This window comes from Sturnira hondurensis, unplaced genomic scaffold (assembly GCF_014824575.4).
Source record: "Sturnira hondurensis isolate 20B ecotype Veracruz unplaced genomic scaffold, ASM1482457v3 Scaffold0006496, whole genome shotgun sequence".
NCBI classification, from domain to species: domain Eukaryota; kingdom Metazoa; phylum Chordata; class Mammalia; order Chiroptera; family Phyllostomidae; genus Sturnira; species Sturnira hondurensis.
The window spans coordinates 11,648,387-11,673,951 of record NW_028079127.1 but is presented as its reverse complement, the minus strand read 5'-3'; the positions used below and the strand labels follow the sequence as shown (position 1 = coordinate 11,673,951).

Below are 25,565 nucleotides of genomic sequence, written 5' to 3'. Positions count from 1 at the left end.
AAAGCCTTTGTCTTTAACCACCGTGACATTCGAGGCCCTTCCTCAGGCTTCTGTCTGAGGAAGGAATGTGGGCCTTGTGGAGACAGGACAGCCTTCAAGGTGGAGTGGCCTCACACTGCGGGTGGGCTCCCCACAGGAGTAAGTTTGACAAATTTGCTGCTGCTGAGAATTTTTAACATTTAAGACACAAAAGACTCTATGACTTTAAAACTTCTTCAAGGCTGAAATAAAATGGATAATTGAAATAACGATAAGGGCTACTGGGTAGTAAGGTCTACTCCTGCCTCAGATTACCTGGTTATTTGTCTCACATCTCTGGTTTTACAGTCGTAATGAGGTTTGAAGAACCACTTAAAGCTTTGCCCTTAAACTACAAGTGCTACGTTGCCTCGGGGAGCAATGGTGATCCAGCTGACCCGGTCCCGTGTTCATGTCGACATCCATAGTGATGAGATGCTTTAACTATGCCAGGTGCATTTTGTGTGGCAAAAGGAAAAAGTAAGGGCAGTGTATTGTTGGTGTAACCCGAAGGGGCAAAAGGAGCAGTGAAAAGAAAACATCGCTCCTTTTGTTTATGAATAAATGATGGGTGATTGAGATGATTAACTGGCTAAAGGTCCTGGGATGGCATCCGATTACAGCCTCATGCTGTTATTCTGCAGCCCCAGCCGTGCCCTTGGCTACCAGATAGCCTTCTGGCCCACCGACGGCTGTGCGCGGCCCAGATTCTGTTACACTGACTTGAGAAATGCAGACTCATGCTCCAGCGGCCCCGTGACCCTGCTGGTCGGGTTTCATTAGGTCCAGTGTGCGGTCACCCCTCAGGAACCCATGCAGTTAGGGAGGACACGGGGAGCAACAAGCACAGCTGTTCACTGGGACTGCCTCGCCAGTGCGCCTGGGAATCGAGGTGGGCAGGCCTCTAGCCTCCACTTGGGATCTTGACTTTTTATTCAGGATTTGTTTTCCTTTGCTTGAAAGAATGAACCAAAAAAATCTAGGAAAAACATATCGTTATTCTTTCAAAACGTTAGGAGTCTTAAAAGAAAAACTCCCAGACATTCTCACTATGCACTGGTATGGTGGTGACGCACGTTCGACTGAGGCAAACGACTGAGGCCCTGGGTCCCAGGAGGGGGAAGAAAGGACCAGGTTCGAAGGGCAGGCTGCACAAAGGCCGATGTTCTGCCGATTCACCGACTGCCATCCAGACCCTCCTGCTCCTTCCTGCCTCGCAAGACAGTGGTATGGACGCGTGAGATCTATCCACTTACCCAACCATGTGTACTGAGCATCGAGCATGAACAAATCGGTTGCACTAAGTACAGTGTATTACCATTTAAAAGGGGGGTGATGGCATGTGCCGCTGATTTTTGAACAGCGTGGGGGTTAAGGGCACTGAAAACCCATCTGAACTTCAGACTCGCCAAAAACTGAACTACTATTAGCCTGCTGTTGACCAGAAACCTTACCAGTAACAAACACTCCGTTAAATATATTTGGTATGTTATATGTATTATATACTGTATTCTCACAATGAAATGAGCTACAGAAAATAATGTTACTAAGAAAATCGTAAGGAAGATATATTTACAGTATCGATCGAAAAGAAAGCCCCATGTAAGTGGACCCATGGTGTCCGAATCTGTGTTCCTCAAGGGTCAATTGTATATAAATAGGAAAATCTGGAGCAAGGACAGGTTTTGAGCTGGACTTTTCACACTGAGCGGGAATCAGACAGGCAGAAAGAGGACAGAGTACTCAGGTGAGAGAAGTGACGGGTGAATAATGTGGCCAGAGAGTTTAGGGTGTTTGTGAGGAAAAGGAAGTGCTTGAGTCGGTGTGAAACACAGGGTGGAGTCAGGCATAGGCCAGAAAGGCAGCCTCGGACTGTGCTGGGGCAGCCTCACGGGCCAGGCAGAGGGACTCGGGCTCGAACCTGGAGGCAGTGGAGAACTCAGCATGGTGCTTGAGAGAGGAGAGCGCAGCTGGCCTTGCGTCACTTGGTGGTAGTGTCCAAGCAGGCAAAGCTACATGGAGAGCAACATTAATTGTCAAACAGAAATGTTTTGAATAAGAAACAGGACTTGGGAAGTTTCCACACCATCAGTTAGAAAATGGGTCTTTAGAAGGGCACTCAGTGGTCTGTGACCTGTGAGGCAGTTTCGTGAAACTCATGCTGAAGTGATGGGGGAAGCCCTCCAGTCTCTGAGCTACCCAAGAGCAGTGTGGGCCCACCCTCCGTGGTGAACCTCGTGAACTTTCTTCTAAATGAAACCTTCCATGAGGGGTTCATTGCTGACATGCAATGTCCATCTCTTTTGTCTGATAGTCATGGTTCCCAATATGACACAGAAACTGCAGTTTAAGAACAAAATACAGAATCGCCATCATAAACAAATCAACAAACAACATATGCTGGTGAGGATGTGGAGAAAAGGGAACCCTAGTTAGTGGGAATAAAGACTGGTGCAGCCACTGTGGAAAAGGGTGTAGAATTTCCTCAGAAAACTAAAAATGGAACTGCCTTTTGACCCTGCAATTCCACTACTGGGATTATACCTTAAGAACCCTGAAACACCAATTCGAAAGAACCTCTGTACCCCAATATTCATAGCAGCACAATTTATAATAGCCAAGTGCTGGAAACAGCCTAAGTGCCCATTAGTAAATGAGTGGACAAAAAAACTATGGTACATTTACACAACGGAATTCTATGCCGCAGAAAGAAGGAAGGAGCTCCTACCATTTGCAATAGCATGACGGATCTGGAGAGCATTATGCTGAGTGAAATAAGCCAGGTGGTGAAAGACAAATACCATATGATCTCACCTATAAGTGGAATCTAATTAACAAAATACACAAACAAGCAAAATAGAACCAGAGACATGTAAATAGAGAACAAACTGACAGTGACCAGAGGGGAGGAGGAAGGGATAATGCAGGAAAGAAGGGGAAGAGTCAAGTCCAGGAACACAAATAGGGGACTCAAGGGATGGATAATGAGGGGGAGGATTGAATATTGGAGGGGAGTGTGTAAGGCAGGGGAGAGTAATGGGGGGAAATTGGGGACAACTGTAACTGAACAACAATAAAAAATTTAAAAAATAAATAAATACATAAATACGTAAGGCTTAGAGTATACAGAATAGGATACATAAGTCCCCCTTAACACCATCAGTAGGTTTTGTGGCTTTTGTTGAAATGGCAGATAAGGAAACCAATTTTGCTACAGGCTAATCAATATATACAAGAGTTAAGTTCTTACAGCATCTTATAAACATAATAAAATGATGTTGAATGAGATATTATTCAAGGACCTGCTGTACATGAAAAGATTTTTTTATTTCCCACTTGGGAGCCTTGGGTCTAACTGTCAGGGACTTTCAGACTTTCTATTTCTCCTTATTTGATTTTTAAAGTGCACCCTTAGCACAGGCCAAAATATAATACCACTTAAAACACCCCAAACAATTACAGCAGAGATAATATATGCTAGAACGTCAACACCCTCATTATATTGCTATATATTAGAGAAGGTCAGCTGAAAAAGCTGGGTCGTATATTCTGGAAGTCGCTTGGACTGAGCTAGGCAGGTAATTAGAGAAGGGGACATTCATGGAAAGTGCCATGCGGCCATTAGTGTCCAGAAGCTGGAATTTGAGAACTGCCTCTGTGGTGAGAAAAACCATTTATTGGGGGAGCTTGTGGACCCAGGATTGCTGCTGCCCAGCTGGCACCAACTAGCTGTGTGACCTTAGGAGACCCAGTTAGCCTCTCAGGGACTTCGCATCATACACAGTCAGCTGGGGACAAGCTGACCTTACTCTACCAGCCTCACAGGTTGTTTGGGAGTTCGAAAGGGGTAATCTATATGTGAGAAAGCTTTGAAGAGTAAAAAGGATATAAAAATAACTCGTTTGATGACTGGCAATCTTTCAGAAGTGGTTTCTGAATCACCACTGACTTGTCGATGTGATTGGAGGAAGTGGCAATGCCCGCCTCAAAGTCACTCTGTCTTCTCCTTGAACAGTGCCCTTTATTTTTTAAAAAGATTTTTATTTCTTTATTTTTAGAGAGAGGGGAAGGGAGGGAGAAAGAGAGGGCAACATCGAAGTGTGCTGCTTCTTGCACGCCCCGTACTGAGGACCTGGCCTGCAACCCAGGCGTGGGCCCTGACTGAGAGTCGAATGGGTGACCCTGTTGTTCGCAGGCCAGTACTCAATCCACTGAGCCACACAAGCCAGGGCAAAAGTGTCCTTTAAAAACGTGTTACTACACCTCGGAGCTGCCACCTAACAACTAACACATTTGAGGTAATGCTGTAACAGCCATTTAGTGGTGAGACTAGGGCACTGGGTGAATGAAGAGGAAATACACAGAGGAGGGGAAGCGGATTATTTGAGGGAAGGAAGATGGGGCCAATCAGGTGGTGGGGCCACTCAACCTTGCCTCGAAATGTTGTGTTTTGCGCTGTTTGCAGACACTGCCAAACCCTGCACTACAGATACATTTGTTGCACAACAGAAATCATGCATACAGAAATACAGAAAAAGTGAGTGTGAGAAAGGGTGTGCCATCTATCCAGCTATTTTTGAAAGGGAGGGGAAGGGTCGGTGCAGGAGACAAAACAGATTGCATTAAGCTCATCAGGGTAGTTGGTTATCATTTAGTCTAGACCAGAGGTGTCAAACTCATGTTCACCAGTGGCCACATCAGCCTCACGGTTGCCTTTGAAGGGCTGAATGTAGAGCTCCTAGCCCCTACTTACGGAGTAGTTATATTTATACAGTCCTAAAATTACATTTGGCCCTTTGAAGGCAACCTCGAGGCTGATGTGGCCCCCAGTGAACATGAGTTTGACACTCCTGGTCTAGAAGGATGGAAAGTGTGAATTGTTTCCACAGGTCAGATTATTGTCTGGATTGGCGTCAGTGTTCTAACTTGAATTTCAAGTATTAAAAAAAAAAAACAACCTCCCATGTTTTCAAAGTATCTATTGAGTACCTACAAAACTATCAGCCCCACAATCCTCCTTGCTAATGACAAATCTCCAAGAGCCGCAGCAGCAGTGGTGATTTCATGAATGGCCCTAGCAAAGCTGCTCGGGCTGGGAGGGGGTGCAGAACGCTCTTGGCCTCTGGTTGCCATACAAAGAGGCAGGAGATGGGATGGTGGCCCATGGCAGCCCACGCTCAGAATCCCTGGGGTGTGTCTAAGACAGAAAGACCAAAAGAGCCCAGAAGACACTCACAGAGTGAATGTATTTTTTTTTCGAAGGAGCTTTTTGCAAAGCGGCCCTCTTCTCCAGTGTGATGAGGTGAATACAGAGCTTCAAAGGACTGAGGGATATAACTGGGCGATGCTTGCCTTCCATCCCCTGTGCCACTCTGAAAGCGGTGTTTTGACATTTGAAATTCAAATAATAAGAGGGCATTTAACAGAATTGAAATGAAAAATTTGGGAAAATGATATTTATATGAGTCCTTTTCATGTCAGATTTATTGTTTGCAAATCCCTAGTGCAGACAAAATCGGGCTTGGAGGGAGCTGATAATCTGCCTGAAATTCCGTCAGGGCAAAAAGGCACAGTGCGTGGAGGGGCGTTTGTTCATGGGCGAGGCAGAGCATACTCTTCAGACCCATTTGAGGCAAATGCTGTTATTTTTAACCTGTGCTGCAGAATCACCCTCAAAGCTGCCGTCAGGGATTTGTAAGCCGGGCAGGGTAACCCTCAGGCTGAGCTGCGTGGGAGTCGTGGGGCCAAGCGATGTCAGGAACACCCAGGGGACAGAAGGCGTGTCCTCCCAGTCCTCTGCTCCTTTGCTGGGGACAGTTTCAAGGTAGTGGGCACGATAAGAGGCGTGCTTAGCTCAGAGAGGCACACAAAGCTGGCAACCCTACCTCTGTGTCTCCGTTACTTCTCTGCTGGCTTGGATCAAGCATGACAGCAAATCTGGTTCAAGAACAGGTGTATCTAGCCTCATGTTACCACTCTGGTTATGGACTCCACTGGCTGGTTCGAAGGGAAATTGTGGCCCAAAGGAGGGGTTTGCTTACTGTCCCCCACCTTTTAGTACTGTCATATTCTACAGTTCTGTGAGAAAAGAAAATTCAGCCATCTATACCTTTCGTACCTTGCAGAAGGTCAGCGCACTGGAGGCCACCCCATGACAGCATAAGCGCTGGAATGATTAACCTAATGCACGTTCATCTCCTCGGGAGGGTCCACGTCCCCTTCCTTTCTGGTACATTAAGTGAAAATCAGTGTTCCAAGAATACATTTTTGGTCACGTGGGTGATTCAGAATTCAAGACATTTTTGGTTGTTTATGGCACACACATGTATTGTTATATCTTCCCTTGTAAAGAGAAAAATATTTATAGTTGGCTAAGAAAGGATTACCAAATAGGACATCTATCTAGTAGTATATTTAACCACACTATAATAAAGTCTTTCCTCATTAAAATACATATTTTGGCATATTTGAACTAAGATCACTAAGAATACTTCGGATCTACTAAACAACTCTTAAATATTTGTGTACATTAAATACGCATTTGTATAATTGCAAAACAGTATTGTATTATTGTTATGTATTCTTAGAACTTTTGGAAGGAAGATAAATAAGTAAAAGTCATTATTTCTGGGTAGGTGGTTATAGTTTTCTATAAATCTTAAATTCTTTAACTTCTACATAGGAGGAACTCTTACAAAAATTTGAATATTTCTCCCCTTTACTAAATGAGGCCTTAATGGACTTCATGGGCACATTCCTTACACTGACTGTGAGTCAGGAAATTCCAGCCTGTCTGAACCCTGGCAGAAAGCCCGATGAAACAGCGTTCTTTAAACAGGATCGCAGTCAGCAGTTCGAGGTTCTCGGGCTGAGCACGTGCTTTTGGATTAGGACGCTTAGAAAGAGCACACAGTCTGCGCCCATGCCCTCACACCCTCCTGATGTGCTTGTGTGATTTGTTTCATGTATATTTTTGTTAGGGTTTTCCAATGCCTTTAAGGGATTATTGCTTTTTTACTGTTGGCTGTTCTGATTTTCAAGGCAAGATTAAAGGGAGTTGTGAAACTTCAGGTCTTTAATTTCCATGTATTCCATTCCTCAGAAACTTAGCAAGTTGTGCTAATGGATAATTCCAAGTATTTAAAACATTATAATAATTTTGGAGCAATTAGTGATGGTATAATGCGAGGAATGGAATGCTTATTCCACCTCAAGCGAGCTGTGTGTGGTAGGCTAGGCCTGGAACTTACTTGTTTTTTGTTCTAAGTAGAAATTTATTTTCAGCATTGCTGTCTCGAGTTTAAACATCCTAAGTCTGTTTTGAAGTGAGGTTTATCAAGCACAGTGTTTACTTTTGCCCAAATAATACCCATTTTTATTCCAGAGCTTGCGTGTGTTTTCTTGGTGAGCATCTTAGAGACAATTCTGATTTTTTTCAGGTGGTTTTTAAAACCTTGGTTAATAGTGTCTCCATGGTTAAACTAATGAAAAGATGTCTTAATTAAAGCAGCAGATCAGATAATGTTTCACATTAGGACAAAAGAACATACCAATCAAATTAAAATGAAGTCATCTCAGCTGTGTGATAGAAAAGAGTTGAAATAGGAAAGGTTTTTTTCATTGCTCAGTTAATTCATAGACCAGTTTATGAAGTGGACAGTGCTGGCCACATGATAATCAATGATATTTATTAAATGCTCAAGACGGGTATGTTCGTGAAAATAAATATTTTTGTAAATAGAAATTTCTATTTGGGGTGTTCAGTTCAGAGTTTCAATTGGTCTCTTTTCATTCAGAGTGGACATTCTGACGTTGATTTTTAATATGTCCCTTACAAAGACTGGGAGATAGAAATTCAGCACTTTGTATTAGAAATTACAAAATATAATTTCAAAATGGAGGCTTCTTGGTCCCAGATTGGACAGAGTATGACAGGCCTTGTTGAAGGTTCCTCTGGGTTCAGACATGATGAGCGGATGTGGATTGAACACTGGGTCCCGCGTCACTAGCTGCGCAGGTACACCCCCCACCGCCCCTCCCTCCAGCCCAAGCACTGAGGCCCCTCTGGTGACTAGCCCCGGCTCCCATCCTCATCCTCCCGCTATTTTTCTCTAGGACCTGGCTCTGTCAAGCCCCCTGCTCCTGGGTCTTCCTTATCCTCCAGAGGGCTCCTTGTGCTCAGCCTACCCTTTTTCCTTCCTTTGCCAGAGCAAGAAAATTTATCATTTTGTTTCTTCATTACATTTTCGTCTCATAAAGGGTTTGATGTGGCTTATGAAAAAAAGTACATACAAAGCAATAATACATAAACTTAGGCTACTCTAGGAGAGCTATAAAAAAGAACAATGACAAGACGAGACCTGCAATACGTGCCCCCAAGTCCCATAGATTTACTACAGGTGGGCTACAAATTTGATTTTCAGCTTTCAGCAGCCAAATGAAAAGGAGACCATCCTCAATGATAAAACTCACGGTCTGTAAGATAAATAGTGTAAGAGTTGCCCAGAAGAGGCAAAGATTTCTTCTCCCTACTGGTATCTGAGACAAATTGTTCCCTGATGAAAGACATGCTGAGCCATACAGCGGACAGTCCTGCAGTGAAGGCCATAAGGGGTCTTCCCAATGGATCTGTCCAAACAAGACCAGGACACAAAGCAAACTTCAGCAGAGATGGTTAGAGAACTTCTTCCAAATCGTGGCAGCAGGGAGGAGGGCGGCTTCTCCTTCCCTTTGAAAAATGCTTAAGGTGCTCCCATCCTCAAATGTTCTTAAAGAAATATGCCACTACCCTCAACTCCATGTCTCTTACTGGATACTGTCTAGTCTGACTCTCCCCCACAATCCAGATTCCTCCAAAGAAAAAGTAGTCCAGAGATTTTTAATTAATAAAGGAATTATTGTGAGAATAAAACTTTGTTTTTTTTTGTCTCTCAGTAAGTGGAACTGTGGTTATATTTGCTTCACAATGATTCAGAGGCAGGGAAGGGTAAAGGTGGGTGGGATTATGGGTAAACCAAGGTTGGCCATAATTTGATACTCGAAGGTGGGTCCATGGAAGTTTATTATGACTCATTCTCTACTTTTATATATGTTTAAACTTTTCCACAATAAGATTGCATTTAAGAACTAGTTTCAATTGGCAGTCTAAAAATCCTTACCTCCTAATCGTGCCTAAATTTACTGCAATTTAGCTTCTGCCCAATCCTCTCCCTGGTCTCTCATGACCTTAAAATTCAAACTCCCATGGCGTTTTTCAGGCTTTGCATCAAAACTTTGCGCCCTTGCTCTCTACAACAAGGGATTCTCTGGGTTCGTCTCCTGCGTCCATACTGACTACTTCTGTACTGACTCTTTAAAAGACTCCTTGTCCTCTGACAACCCTTTAAGTGGCATTGTTCTATCTTTTGTACGTGACACTGTTCCTGACTGTTCCCACCCACTTTACGGCTCTGCTAAAACCCCTGTACTGATGACAGTAACATGCGTCTCCTGCTGCTCATCTGTGAATTTCCCAGACATGCTTCAAATTCAAAACAAGCATGGGGAGCTCATCAATTTTTCCTTTGAGCAGCTCCTACTTCTCTTCTCTCTATTGTCCTTTGTCCATTACCAATCACACAGTTGTTCTCAATTCCTCCTTTCTTGAATCTGCCCCTATACCTTCTCCACTGTCTACGCCCCTTCTAATGCCAACCTAGTTCAGGCCCTTCTCGTCTCCGGTCTAAACTGTGCTCACAGCCTGCTAACGAGTCTCTCTGGCTGGAGTCTTTTCCCCAGCCATCCATCTTTAATCGGCTGCTAGGCTAACCCATCTACAACACAAATGTGACTGTGTCATTTCATAGCTTTGGAGAAAGGCTGAAGCTCTTTACCCAGACTATTAAAACTTCTGTAATCAGCCCTTACCTCCCTGTCTGAATTCATGTCTTGGCTCTTCTGCTTTGCATGTCAAATTGTCACTCTAACAGAGACAGAGAGCAGAAGAGCAGCTGCCAGGGCCTGGGGTGGGGGCAGGGGATGGGGAGACACTGGTACAAGGATACAGACTTTCAGGTGGGAGATGAATGAGGCCACAGGATCTAACGAAAACCACAGTGGCTATCACTGAAAACACTGTGTCATATAACAGCTCTGCTAAGAGAGAATTTAAACATTCTCACCCTTCCCTAAAAAAAGGTAACTATATGAGGTGATAGATGTGACAATTAACTAGGCGGGGGAATCCTTTCACAATGTATATGAATATTAAATCACCACAGGTATACTTTAAATATCTTACAGGCTATTTGTCAACAATACATCAATAAAGTTGAAATTTAAAAATATTACTCTAAAAACATTATTGTTCCTTTCTGTCTTGGCTCACATCGGTCTGGAATGTGCCCTTGGTGAAATCCCCACACTCCTTAACCAGCTCTTAACTAATTCTTTTTTTTTTTAATTATTTTTAAAAAAATTTTTTTTTAACTAATTCTTATAGATGCATGTTAGACCCCCTCAATTCCAAGAAGCCCTCTCTGATTCATGAAGCCAGGTGAAATGTCTCTTCCTTGTGCTCCCTAACACTCTAAGCATTTCTCATCCCCCACATTATAACTTGTCTCCTTGTTAAGAGTTTAAGAGGCAGTTTTATTTTTTGCCTATCTTGAGCATCTGGCCTTGAACCTACCATATTATAGGGCTTCAGATTTTTTATTTTGACAAATGAATGAGCACATTCCATATGTGAGGATAAAAGGGAGAACATGATGTGTTAAACCTGTACCTGGGATGCAAAAGGAAAAAACTGATTTCAGTAATGTGTATTTGGTACATATGTAGAAAATAGGGTCATATTTTGGACACGTTCCTGAACGGAGGGAACAAAAACCGTGCCTCCGAGGAGTTGCCCTGTGATGTGGGGACGGCAGCGTGCTGACTGCGGCAGGGGGAAAGAAGTGGAGTGACTTCCCAGGCTGCCCCTGAGCGGCACCTCTGCTCAGTTACTGAAGAGTTGGCTTGATTTTAGAATTTCTGGGTCATGGGAATTGTAGTTACAAACCTAAAAGGTTGATATAAAAAGATAAGGGAAATGATTTCTGAATTAAATATGCTGGGAACACACGCCTTAGATAGAGTAAGAAAACAAGAAAAATCTTACTCAGGAAAGGATTGTATGTATGTATCAAGCAGAAAACACTTTTCTGAAATGTGTGCAGCCATATGATGTTGATCCCTGGTCTTCACCTTGATGTGAAGAGCTCAGTGGTTCTGTTATCATCAGTATCTTTATTTTTATCTTCCCTTTCACCTGAGCCTTGGTCAGACGGATTACTTAATATTGACCTTGTATTTGGTGAGTGGACAATTCAATGCTCAGGGAATTATCTTTTATGATTTTAGAGGATATCTATTGTTTTGCCAGCCCGGCAAACCATTTACCCCTTTCCTGTTAATATTACCCTGATTTTTCTTAAGATATCACCCATTCCATATGGATGATTGGGGCTGACTGCACCCATTGGTCCAAACATGGACAGGTAAATCAGCCTTGGCTAATCAGAATACTATGTCTCCCTGCCCATAGTGATTGGTTCAGACATGATTATGTTAGCCAAGTCCAGCCAATCACAGCAAATCTAGCACTTCGGTTTTAAGAGCTGAAAAGAGATGTGCTCTTTCCATAGGATTTCCTGAGAAGATAGGTGTACTCCTGCTGGCTGTCATCATGTCATTTTACCATCAAAAGGGGACAACTGCCTGAAAGCTTAGCCAGTGGAGAGAAAAGCTGAGCTGAGAGACACTAATGGATCGAAGAAGGAATTCCTGGGAACACTGCCTACCAAATGCCTGTATTCCTGAGGGATCTTTCCTGGACCGCGAGGCTGCTGTTCAATGGTCCTTGATCACACAGAAATTCAGGGTCAAGTGAGCTTTTGCCTAGTGGTTTCTTTGATCACTTGGTCCTAGTGCAGTTCATTTAAATGTCTCATGAAAACTTCCCTTATAGGCTCTGGCCTTGCTGGGGCCTGTCCCCGTCATGCTAGTAAACAGGCCATCTTAATTAGAAGGGTCTCTCTGACATCTGATGACTTCTCACTGCGTTCTTCAACACTGCATCACCTTATTTTCTCTCAAGCGTTTATCGTCTGTCCCGAATTTCCAGGATTATAGTTTAATTTGAAAAACAGCTTAGCTTTGTTTAATCTTTCTGTACCTAAGTTTGATATCCACAATTAAGAGGCCTGTAGTAGTGGATAATAATAATGCTCTGTAGTTATATCTGGAGTGTTTTTATGTTTATAATCCTGTTTAATTTTCCCAATAATCTTTTTGGATAGGTATTTTCTCTGAGGTCTTGTAAAGCTCTAATTCTGTGTTTTGATATTTAGAAATAGAAGTGCATATTTTAATAGTTGCTAAAGAATGGGAACACTTAATAGGATTGTAAAATTATGATGATTAGGATGAATATGTGGACCAACATAAAAATCTTGAGACCAAAAAAAATATCCTTATAACCAGCACACAAAAACAAGTAAGTGGACAGTAGCACTCGGAGACCAGATAGGGCCATCACACTAATTCCCTGGCCCCATCACGGGGGTTGGGCTCTCTATTTTTCCAAGTTAGATCTTCAAATACTTTGCATTAATCAATGATGGGAATGGAGGGGAAGGTTAAAGCATATTTAATTATCTAAAACCAAACTCACAGAAAAGCATCTATTAATTTTCAAAATTGCAAAGGTTGCCAGACACCCATGAAACTGCCACTGCAGAAATGCTGAGTAACGCAAACAACAGTAATGACTACTGATAGAGATGGAGCCATCGGCTGGGGTGGGCACGAGCTCCCTGGCTGGAAGAAGCCCTGGACGGAGGGCCCTGGCTCAGCGGTCTCTCTAGAAGTGGAAGCAAGTCTGGCCTGGATCAGGCAACCTTCTCTAAGGTGTTCTTGAGGACAAGGCCAACCTCCTGGCTCCTTGTCTTAATATATACCACGGCTCCTGAAGTGCTACTTTGTCCTGCTTCTCTCTTGAAGGGCTTTCAGTCTCAGTGGCTCCTTTGGAGGATGAACACTACAAATCACTATTTATGGGGATTAGGAGATATTTGGCTAATAGTAAAGCCTTGTGGAAATAGGATTGAAGCCAGATATCCTGATAGGAGTGTTAAACAAAACAAGAAGCTCCAAATGAAGACCCTTTGCTAGGTCCCACATCACTACATGGAGACTTAAATACAGTTCCTGCTCTCCCAGAAATGCAACCGTAAGCCAATCCATCAGGAATCAGCTGATCAGCCCCAGTTGGGCATCTACCTGACAGGCCCCTGCCATCCCTAAGCAAAGGAACCTTGCAATCAGCAACCTGCTTATTTGCCTGGCATCGCTCCCTTGTTCCTCCTCGGAGCTCCTGTCTATCTGCTAGATTGGGTGCTGCCTGACTCATGAATCATTGAATAAAGCCAATAGGATCTTGAAAACATACTCAGATGATTTTTTTTAAGCAATAGGGAAAGAGGAGGGCTGAAAACTTGGGGGGGGGTTGGGAGGGGGAAGAAGGTTCGTACATGGCAATTCAGAGTGCTACAGAATCACAAACTTGTTTCACAAATCTGCTCCAAGCTGGCCTCAGGGAACAAGCCACTGTTCTTCCAAAAGTTATAAGAAAAATTCCACAAGTTTTTTCTTTTTCTGTAATTTTTGGGAGGTTTCTTCTTACTTTTCTAAATTTGTCCATATTCTTTTTAAGTTACTTGGAAACTGTGGCATCTGCCTTCAGCAAATATACTTCAACTTCCCCCATATTCACACATTTCTCCAAAATCAAATGCATTATCAGATTTAATAAAATTATTCAAGAACTGTGCATGATTTACTTCAGACCTTGGCTCATTTATTTAAAGCTTGTTGTACACAGGGACAGATTGTTACATTAAAACCATGGGGCAGAGATTGACGTTTACAGTAAACACAGTTGGACTGAATTATAATCTTAGGGAAAATTTGGTAAAACTCATTTCATTCCTTAAGATTCACTTGTTTCTAAGTAGTCTAATACCATGCCTGCACATGGTACATGCTCAATAAATACTTGTTAAAAAATACATTTAACCCTGGCCAGGTAGCTCAGACAGAGCAGCATCCCTCTATGCCAAGGTTTCAGGTTCGATCCCCAGTCAGGGCACATACAAGAATCAACCCATGGACACCTAAATAAGTGGAACAACAAATCAATGTTTCTCTCTCTCTCTCCCCCCGCCCCCTTCTCTCTTTCTGAAGTCAATGAATTAAAAACCACACTTAATTAAGTATATTAATTAAATAATAAGTGCCTACATAATTAAATAATTAAACTACTCTTCAAATAGCAAGAAAAAAAGAGAATAGTTTCACAAATATTGGAAAAGCTCACTGTGGTATAAAAACAATGTACAATGCAAACTACCCCAAAACAAACATGCTCACTCTCCCCCCCCACATACCCCCCCCACACCCCCACACACCCCCACACACACCATATTTAAACCGGAACTGTATCTCTACTCTCTAATTCCCTTGTGCATGTTAATTATATCTGGAATTTATAAGATATTACTAATTAAAAGATGTCATGAAAGTAACTTCAAGAACGGAGTAAAAAACAGATCAGATTTACTTATTTTCTAAATATTGATGATTTTGTAAAAAATACACTTACCCCATTTCGACTGTTGACCCCAGAAATGAGGGTATGCAGTAGTCGGCAGCTGCCAGTGTATATGGTGGCCGAGCAGCAGAATCGTCCCAGTAGATGTCCTTCTTCATCTTGGGTAAGCTCATGTGCATTTCATCCACAGCTAAAAGAGAGACCTACAATCATGGGGACAGCGTTAGAATGATCCAGATGTGAATTGCTCAAGAGGGTGGATGGGATCTGGAGTGGGATGGAACACAGCCTGGGGAGTGAATATACAGATGTCTCTAGTTCTTATTTGCGGCAACCAGGGCTGCTGCAGAGAGTTGCACATGCCGTTTACTGCATGAGAGCATTTGACTGTGGGGGTACGTGGGGCTGTGAAACTGCCCAGACTGGGCTCATCGAGCCACAGAGTGGAGCTGCTTCTTACCTCGAGCCATGAGAAACAGCTTTTTCTTCTTTGCTCAAAGTTACCATATTGTCTAGTGGTTATCCCGACAGCCACCACAAATCCCTATTGCAGGAAGCTGAAGATTCCCAGTACCCCATTCTGTTGATTCCATAAACACATTTATATTTGATATCATTTCCTATGGGCCTCGAGCTTTTGTTGGTTTGGGAAAGTGTGTCAACATTCACTACTGCTTGGGGCTATAGTGGTCTCTCCTCTTGACTTTGATGCATGATGCATGATGCATCCTCTGGGAATCCGATCTTTACAGAGTGAGTGGCTTGAGCATTACACTTTCTTCCTAGCAGACTGACAGTGTGATTACTGGGAGGTAAAGGAGAGGAGGTGACCACCAGATGACCCAGGAGCTGGACCCAGGTGCCTGGAGGCTTCTCACCCTGCTCCCTATCCTCGGAATGTGTGTTCTGGTCTTAGTGGGAGTCATTTTCAAGGATGCAGGGTTAAGAGAGCAGGGTTCTTGAGATGATCAGGATGATGTACATGGCTGAATCCAGCCAGTCGAGGCCTCTGTATAAACTTCTGATTAGGTTTGGAGATCTACTCCATCCCATGGTCACCTAAGACAAGCGTTGCATGTAATTGTCCCCCCTTGCTTATTAAACCTGCCACCTACCAAGCTGGAGTGGCTTGCCTTTTTTTTCCAGTCTCTGTCCTCCCTTACCCCCTGCCCCACGACATGTACAGGGACCACTTTGTGAACTAACAGTGACCGATGGTGAAATGTTTGAACCTGTTCAAGAGCTGAGGGAGGGCTTGAAACAAATAGATAAGTGGACGGGTTTGTCCCAGTCCGTGGTTCTCAGGGTAGAGAATGGCCTGAGGAGAGTTTTGCCTAAAAGGAAAATTATCTCATGCTGGTTCATCCTGGAATAATGCCTCAGGATAAGGTCCCTGAGGTCTTTTGGTGCAATTCAGGTCGATTTGAGATACAGGCCAGTGTGGCCCATGCTCCCAGGGTCCAGCTGATGGGCATCTGACTGCCGGGACCTACACAGTAGGAGTTTGGGAACTCACATCGGATTGCGTCTGGCTGCCACTTTGTGTCACTGTTAACCTCTCTGGGTGGCAATAGGAAACAGATTAAAGAATGAATTACAATTTTGTTCTGTATAACGCTAGTAATAAAACTTACGAAGGAAACTGGCTTGAAATTCTACTTAAAAGAGGATACATTTCACTGGGCCTGAGATCTGGGACCTGTGAGGCTCCAAAAGGCCCTTCGACAACACACTGAAGGGCCAAACCTCCTTCACTGGTGGTTAAAGCTCTGCAGTTCAGGGCCCCGTGTTGAGTATGTTTAGATCAGAAGTAACGTATTATTAACGTTTGTAAATGGATAAAAGCTCATCTCACCTGCAAATTTCTGTCAATGCACCAGTTCGTTTCAAAATCATCATCATCTTCTCCAAAAGGGTTGATAAGCTGCTCAGCTACCTGCAGTGGAGAACACAGAATAAGTCGGTCATGGTGCTTGTGAAGACTAAGAATGAAGGTCGAAGATGATTCCTGTTTCACTCTCTGCTTTCTTTTGTCACTTTTATCAAATGAAGCCTAGAAGGGAGTGGGTTGTTCTATATACACAGATAGGCGCATTTATCAGCAAACGAGTATTTATCAGCAAACGAGACTCGACTCTCAGACCGTGAGTGATGCACCTGCACGGGCAGGCTCTCCAAGAGATCTACGGAGCTGGTGACAATGTAGGCCCTTTGCAAAAGCCCGTTGAGGGGTCAGATGACCAATCTGCAAGCACAGATCAAACCAGTGGCTATTGAAGGAGCACTGACAATGTGTAAGGCGGGCACTAGGCGTGTTGAGGGGCACATGTGGTCTGTGCTCTTAAGGAATTTACAAAGGCCCAGGTGATGAGTCAAAATGTACACCTGGGAAAAGTTGAGACGGCAAAGAGAGAGTTAAATCACAATTAAAGAAAATAATACAAGGACCTTTCATAATTATTGAACATAACTGTTACATGAATGAGTCAAAGAGCTAGTAAGTCATATAGCTGGCATTTGTCTGTCTTAGTTTTACCTTAAAGGGTCTAAAAGTTAGTTTTCCCACCAGGAAAAGGTTAGGTGGCTTCTCATCATTTTCCTTCTAGTAGTTGGTCAACGTTATATGTGCTCACCGTGCTCCTGATTGAATAGCCTTCTTGATGAGAGATTTAACACCACTATGACTCACCTGTTATTCTTATTCTTGAGTAATTCCCTTTGATTTTTACTATCTGGGTGTGTGGGTATGTGATTTTTCATTGGGCCTAGATGGGAGAAAACTTATGAGTGTATAAAATAAAGGCATCATTGATTAGTAGTTTCTAGAAAAGCTACCTACTTGTTTTTTAGGATTTAAGTCTAACCACTTAGAGCAGCTGTTCTCAACCTTGGCTGAACATCAAACTCACCTGTGGAGCTTTTAAAATAAGTGATGCCTGGGTCGCTCCCCCAGGAATTCTGATTTAAAGGGTGTGAGGCTGAACCCAGGTGGCAGTGTTGGGTAAAGACCCTGGGGAGATTTCCCCTGTGGCCAGGGTTCATAACCACCATGTCCCTCATTCCGAGGGACAGCCCTAGGCAAGGCCTGAGCCAGCCAGCCTCACACGGTACCCACATCCAAGTCTCTTACTGTAAGTTCCAAGGGGCTACCTACCCTTTCTTGCCTGGGGGTCTCCTTAAATTACAAGGGCCACTGGGTGGGTCTTGAAAATATTTCTGTTATATCCAGAATTTCACTTTTATGGGATCAGTCCCACATGTAGAAGTCGATAGAGCCTAGAATCAACTACCAAAATGACATCTGTCTCCGAATAAACTATCGCACGAAGACGTTTTGTACTTTCTTAGTAAAAAATGGAGGCTCCATGACTTAGTAAAAAATGGAGGCTAGCAAATGACTGAATAGTACACTCTTCATAAGGTTAGATGGATTTTCTACACTTTGGAAAGACTTAAAAATATTAGAACAGTCAAGATAAAACAGCTGCTCAGAAATTGAGGTGCAGTGTATGGTGAAAAAGCCCAGTTGCCTATCTCTTAATGGAGCTAAGGTTGTCTTCCCATATTTTTTCTTTAAAAGTACTTTATAAAAGGAAAGAACATTATTTTAGAGGGCACGTCAGAAGGCAGGAGCCAACCGCTCCCTGCGAGGTGCCCAAACCCCTCACACGGACACAAAGCAAACACTGAAAAGCTCAGCATGACTCGGAAAAACCAATGAAACACCAGGATGATTAAGCATTTGGGCCAATTTGGGTGATTTTTCTCTTTTACAAAAATAGAATCCACTCTTCGCTACAATGGGAAATGGGAGTGATGGTCTCTCTTGCTCTTTCTCTGTCCTAATTGGGTAAAAAATAATTAAGAATTATTGTTATCTGGTTAAAAATGTTTTTGCCATTTGTAAAGATTATGCCTTTACTCTTTGAAATATAATTTGAAATGCTGACATAATTTGTTTTTTCTGGTTGAGATTCAAAGCAATGAAAGTAAAGGACCTGCAGGGAAGTGCTGCCGCCACCCGGAAGCCCTGCTGGTGCACTCCAGCTGATGCGGCCGCTTGGGAGGTCAGCCATTTGGAAATTCCATGTTATTAACATTCTCTTCATGCTGTCATTAGACTTCAATTAGCCGAATGTAGCCAGAGTCTCCAGTATTTTTTCATCACATACTGTACATCTCTTTTGGAAGTTCCCAAAGGAGATGGAAGAATCAGACCTCTGATATTTACACATATACCTACGGGAGAGGTGAAAGGAGGTGGTGGTGGGAATAAATAAAATCTCACACCAACGACTGGACAAGTCGTCCTCACTGTTCTAACCTGGTTTTAATTTACTGGCAAACCAGATGTTGTCATTAGTTCTGGTGTTTCTGGTTTTCATTTCAATGAACTCTTTCCTTTCCTTCTTCCTCTCCTTCTTCCTCTCCTTCTTCCTCTCCTTCTTCCTCTCCTTCTTCCTCTCCTTCTTCCTCTCCTTCTTCCTCTCCTTCTTCCTCTCCTTCTTCCTCTCCTCTCCTCTCCTCTCCTCTCCTATCCTCTCCTCTCCTCTCCTTTCCTTTCTATTTATTTTTAGAGAGGGGGTGAGAGAGAGAGAGAGAGAGAGAAAGAGAGGGAGAGAAACATCGGGGACTGAACCTGCAACCCAGGCCTGTGCCCAGACCAGGAACTGAACCGGCGACCCCTCACTTTGCGGATGACACCCTACCCACTGAGCCACACTGGCCAGGGCTCGATGAATTCTTTTTATTTATTTATTTATTTATTTATTTATTTAATATATTTTATTGATTATACCATTACAGTTGTTCTATTCCTCCCTTCATTCCCCTCCACCTGCACACTCCCTCCCCCACCATTCTCCCCCCCTTAGTTTATAACCACATGTCTCAAGTTCTTTAGATTCTATATTTCCCCCACTATTCTTGCCCTCCCCCTATCTATTTTCTACTTACTGTCTATGCTATTTTCTGTACCTTCTCCCCCCTTCTCCTCCTCCCACTCCCCTGTTGCTAACCCTCCATGTGTTCTTCATTTCTATGGTTCCACTCCTGATCTAGCTGTCCTCTTGGTTTGCTTTTGTTTTAGGTGTGGTTGTTAATAACTGTGAGTTTGCTGTCCTTTCACTGTTCATATTTTTCATCTTCTTTTTCTTATATAAGTCCCTTTAGCATTTCATATAATAAGGGCTTGGTGATGATGAACTCCTTGAACTTGACCTTATCTGAGAAGCACTTTATCTGTCCTTCCATTCTAAATGAAAGTTTTGCTGGATAAAGCAATCTTGGCTGTAGGTCTTTGGATTTCATGACTTGGAATACTTCTTTCCAGCCCCTTCTTGCCTGTAAGGTCTCTTTTGAGAAATCCGCTGACAGTCTGATGGGTACTCCTTTGTAGGTGACTGTCCCCTTATCCCTTGCTGCTTCTAGGATTCTCTCCTTCATTTTAGTCTTGGCTAATGTAATTATGATGTGCCTTGGTGTGTTCCTTCTTGGGTCCAACTTCTTTGGGACTCTCTGAGCTTCCTGGATTTCCTGGAAGTCTATTTCCTTTGCCAGACTGGGGAAGTTCTCCTTTATTATTTGTTCAAATAAGTTTTCCACTCGTGGCTGTTTCTTTCCTCCTTCTGGTACCCCTATAATCCGGATGTTGGAACGTTTAAAGATGTCCTGCAGGTTCCTAAGCCTCTCCTCATTTTTTTGAATTCTCATTTCTTCATTCCTTTCTGGTGGGATGTTTCGTTCTTCCTTCTGGTCCATTCCATTGGTTTGAGTCCCAGTTTCCTTTCCATCGCTATTGGTTTCCTGTGCATCTCCCTTCATTTCAATTAGTTTAGCCTTCATATGTTCCTCTAATTTGTGACTATAATCTACCAGTTCTGTGAGCATCCTGATAAACAGTGTCTTGAACTGTGCTTCTGAGAGGCTGGCAATCTCTTGGTGGCTTAGAGTTATTGGCTCTGGGTCTTTGAGTTCTTCTTGTGCCATCTTTTGGGCTGTTCATGCCTGTTACATAGCAGGATAGGAGCCCTAGGTGTTCACCAGGGCGGGGCAACTCAGTTGCTGGGTTGTGATGCTGTATGTGGGGGTGGGGTCAACGAGGAGCAATGGCATCCCGTCTGCCACCTCCCCCCATGGCCCCCACAGGTGCCACAGCAGCCACTGTCACTGGGGCCCTCGAGTTTCATTCCACTGCATACGAATGTGCCACCACCGTCAGCCTTCCACCACTGGGTTCACCCCCTGGGGCCTGCGCGGTCCGTCTCACTGTGTGAGAATGTGCGACCGCGGTCAGTCTGCCCCACACCCCGACTGGGTCCGGGCTACTTGTGCGCTAGGTCGGGGGATCTTTTTTGTCCAACCCTGCTCCGCTGGTGGCTCCGCCCCTCTTATCGTCCTGGTTGAACAGGTTCGTTGTTGTAGAACTTACGTATAATTCAATTTTCTGTTTTTTTGGCTGTGTCTTTGTTCTCCAAACCTTTGTTGTAGTCAAACTTGGTTGTGGGAGAAGGCACAGTGTTTCCACCTATGCCTCCATCTTGGCGGAAGTCCTCGATGAATTCTTTCCTGAGTCTCAGTTCTGGTTTTGAAAATGGGACGGAGTTACTGTTGCGGAACAGCTAATGGGATTTCAGGGAACTGCAGCTAACTATGTACAGAGTCGAGAAGAAATGATAATAATACAATATTAATGCTTAAGTCCAATATACAAAGCTTATTTACTCTCTTTTACTGCCCAGTTGCTTATTGTGGTATAAAATATCAGTGCAGATACAGTTATTACTTTACTTACATTATTGTAATCCCAATGGGAGCACAAAGACTTCAAAAAGTCAATAGCCGTAAAACAGTCTTCTTATCTCCTTGCAAAAATGAGCTGCTTCTGTTGCTGCAATATGGGGCTCACCCACATCCCTGTCACTTTAATCTCCAGTTAAAAAGTAATAACATCTCTGAGCTATTAAATGTTAAATCTACCTGTGATTCACTCAAATTATTTGCAAGACTCAGTGAAGGACCCTTGTGCAGAGTCTGAACATGACAGTGATTACAGGGGGTGTCTCATGGCACGGGGACTGGTGTTACCTTGAGCCATCCTGCATAGAAGAAGAACTGTAGAAGAGTAAAGATTGGAATGTAGAGATCTAAGTCATGCCCCGCGTAGCCTACGGTGGGATCCAAAAACTGACGTCCAATCAGGCATGCAAAGAAGAAGGTGTAGACGGCCAGAGTGACCACCTGGAACAGAGAGACACCCAGTGAGAGCGTGGCACTGGCCGCCCCAGCCAGTGCAGCAGTGGGCGCGCAGAAACAAAGGCACGTGCACGGTATTCCATACCTGGGTGTACACCAGCGGGATCCCAACCCAGTCGTAACCAAACAAGAGGCTGCACCAAGACCGGTACCGGTTCATTTCCTAGGCCAGAAACAGACAAACATGATTGACTGAAGTGATGGGTGTTGGTGGGACTAGAAATGTGGCCGTGGCTTTTATGACTCTGTCGGTGAAATGATGGGACTGCCTTTGTAAGGCTCACACGTTGGTTCTGAAGGCCACCGCGAAGGAAAATTTTGAAAATAACAAGCAATGAATGCCATTCAAAAATGGATGGAAAGAAGTACATTTGAATATATATATAAATGTTAAGATAAATCAAGGCTTTATAGAAGTATCTCCTACTGAATTCATAATTTCCAACATGACATTGGTCTGAAGTGGTGATGGGAAGGCAGTGGTTAGTGTTTTAAATAAGTCATTTCTAGCCATTTTAGAAACCTATGTGGAGATGAGATATTTTTGTTGTTTCTCTCTTTTGAAAATATGCTTACTCTAGATCTTAGAGAAAAGAAATCCATCCTAACCCTCATTCCCCCCAAATGAGATGCTTATAACTGACAGTAAATCTATCTTTCTTCGGAGCAGGAAGGACTGGTACCCATTGATTTTTTCCCCCACTGCTGCACATAAATTATTATCTGAGACTGGGAAGAAGAGTTCACACTCACTTGGGAGCTATTTTAAAATCCTTCACTTCTCTTAGGCTGATCCAGGCAGGAGACTACCATGGCACAGACCCCTCTACCCCTCACACTAATTTGTTTCTCAGGTGAATTTAGCATGATTTCATTGAATAAAAACACATTTTTATTTCCTGGAGCATCTGAAAAGCTGTTCTAACCTTGAAATATTCCAGTTTGGGAAAGAGACTGGGGAGGCCCTGGAGCTGGGGATGTACCAGACCCTGCAGAGCCCTCGGCAGGCGTGGCGGGTCAGTGAAGGGACGCTTTCTCACTGAGCACTTTACAAGCCTAACTCTGTTTCACACAGAGCTTCCCAGCAACTATTGCCAAGCAGCCTGAACCAGGACCTGTGTGTGGTGCTGGTCAGGCACGTCGAGGGCTCTGAATGAAACAAAACGCGTCCATCCTGGTCCAACTGTCACATCCAGGTTCCTGTTGGTCTCTGATAAGCATTTTTTCTTTTGGCAATTTACGATATACTTACAGTCATCAATGATTGCAGATCAACACTGTCTCTGATTCTACCTTCTTTCCGGGCTTTAGCGGCCAGATTTCCAAACCAGATGAATGGAACCCAGTATTTCAGGTGAGGAGATTTGAGATGGTCAAATAATTTTCTTTCATCTGCTGTCATAAAACCTTTACACAAAATAAAAATTGCTGGATTATACAGACTTAGTTACAGCACAAGAGTCCAAAAGGCCCAAAGGAATATTAATGGGGACAGGGAGTCTCATTTTCAAAGCCACAGAGTGTCCCTCTCTGAAGGAAATCACTACAGCCACTTTGTTGTGGGTCTTTCCAGAGAAATATCACAAATTTCATACAGGCCTAATTTTTTTAAAAACACAAAGGGCTTTATACTACATATGTATCTACCATTTGCTTCTGTTATCAGTTGTATCTTGGAGATATTATTTGTTATTATATAGAAAGCAGTATCATTCTCTTTAATGGCTGCATCCTACTTAATTGTATGCAATATTTATTTAACTAGTCCCCTTTTGAATAGATATTTAGGTAGTTTAAAAAATTTTATTATTAAAAATAATGCTGCCATGACTATCCTTGTACTTATCCCTTTGACTTTTTAAAAATACATATTTTATGAATTATGCTATCACAGTTGTCCCATTTTTTTTCTCCCCTTTATTCCCATCTGCCTTGCAACCCCCCTCCCACCAGCATCTCCCCTCCTTAGTTCATGTCCATGGGCTGTACATGTAAGTCCTTTGGCTTCTCCATTTCCCATACTGTTCTTAATCTCCCCCTGTCTATTTTGTACCTACCGTTTGTGCTTTTTATTCCCTGTTCCCTTTCCCCCATCCTCCCCCTCCCTCTCCCCCACTGATAACCCTCCATGTGATCTCCATTTCTGTGATTCTGTTCCTGTTCTAGTTGTTTGCTTAGTTTGTTTTTGTTTTTGTTTTATTTAGGTTCAGCTGTTGATAGCTGTGAGCTCATTGTCATTTTACTGTTCATAGTTTTGATCTTTCTCTTTTTCTTAGATAAGTCCCTTTAACATTTTATACAGTAAAATGGATGGATACAGTAAGGGCTTGGTGATGATGAACTCCTTGAATTTGTTCTTATCTGAGAAGCACTTTATCTGTCCTTCCATTCTAAATGAAAGCTTTGCTGGATAGAGCAATCTTAGATGTAGGTCCTTGCCTTTCATGATTTTGAATACTTCTTTCCAGCCCCTTCTTACCTGTAACGTTTCTTTTGAGAATTCAGCTGACAGACTTATGGGAACTCCTTTGTAGGTAACTGTCTCCTTTTCTCTTGCTACTTTTAAGATTCTCTCCTTATCTTTAATCTTGGCTAATGTAATTATGATGTGCCTTGGTGTGTTCTTCCTCGGGTCCAACTTCTTTGGCACTCTCTGAGCTTCCTGGCCTTCCTAGAAGTTTATTTCCTTTGCCAGATTGGGGAAGTTCTCCTTCATTATGTTTTCAAATAAGTTTTCAATTTATTGCTCTTCCTCTTCTTCTTCTGGCACCCCTATAATTTGGATGTTGAACATTTAAAGTTGTCCCAGAGGTTGCTAAACCTTTCCTTATTTTTTTGAATTCTTGTTTCTTCATTCTGTTCTGGTTGAATGTTTATTTCTTTCTTCTACTCCAAATTGTTGATTTGAGTCCTGGTTTCCTTCCCTTCACTGTTGGTTCCCTGTATATTTTTCTTTATTTCACTTTGCATAGCCTTCACTTTTTCCTTTCACAAAATAGATCATTCTATTTTGTGATCATACTCAGCTATTTCTGTGAGCATCCTGATTACCAATGTTTTGAATTCTTATAGGTTGGCTGTCTCTTCACTGCTTAGTTCTATTTTTGGAGCTTTGATCTGTTCTTTCCTTTGGGCCATATTTCTTTGTTTTGGTGCAGTTGTTACATTGTAAGGGGTGGAGCCTTAGGTATTTTCCAGGTTGGGGCTACCCACATTGTTGCGTTGTGGTGCTATACATGGGGACGGGGCCTGAGAGGGAACAGTAACAGCCTCTTGTTGGGCTCTAGGCCAGCTTTCAGTAACATCCCCCACTATCCACAAGCAAATTGGGCCCTTCTGGTGCTGATTACCAGGTGGGTGGCTTTGTTTATGTTCTAGGACCCTGTGGGTCTCTCCAGTGAATTTTTCTGTGAGGCTGGGAGTTTCTCCTGCTGCTGCAACCCCCACAGATTTTTACAGCCAGAGGTTTTGAGGCTTTCTTTTCCCACGCTGGAACCCTGGGTTGTGTGATCTGTCTTGCTCCCCAGTTGTTCTTCCTGGTTTATCTGCACACAATGTGGGACTGCAGGTCTGACAGCCACTGCCTCACTTGCCCCGTCCTCCAGCCACAGCTTTGCTGCGAGTCCTCTCTGCCTAGCTGCCTGTCCCTCCCCTCCTACCA

At 43.2% G+C, this 25,565-nt stretch overlaps 1 protein-coding gene and 1 long non-coding RNA gene across 3 annotated transcripts in view; one reads left to right on the top strand and one right to left on the bottom strand.

Annotated features, from left to right (window-relative positions):
• The window catches only part of BEST3 (bestrophin 3), a 44,377-nt gene that overhangs the window by 3,277 nt on the left and 15,535 nt on the right, over window positions 1–25,565 (bottom strand). For both annotated transcript variants that reach the window (XM_037049463.1, XM_037049464.1), the window contains 5 exons: window positions 23,157–23,311; window positions 21,990–22,067; window positions 21,737–21,889; window positions 16,506–16,586; window positions 14,702–14,853 (listed from right to left, as the gene is read on the bottom strand). In XM_037049463.1, the coding sequence (XP_036905358.1) occupies window positions 14,702–14,853; window positions 16,506–16,586; window positions 21,737–21,889; window positions 21,990–22,067; window positions 23,157–23,311 (619 nt within the window). The remainder of the gene's footprint in view (window positions 1–14,701; window positions 14,854–16,505; window positions 16,587–21,736; window positions 21,890–21,989; window positions 22,068–23,156; window positions 23,312–25,565) is intronic.
• LOC118989355 (uncharacterized) lies at window positions 1,227–13,966 on the top strand. Its single transcript, XR_005066998.1, has 3 exons — window positions 1,227–1,474; window positions 4,551–4,555; window positions 13,956–13,966. It is a non-coding gene; the product is annotated as an uncharacterized LOC118989355 (long non-coding RNA).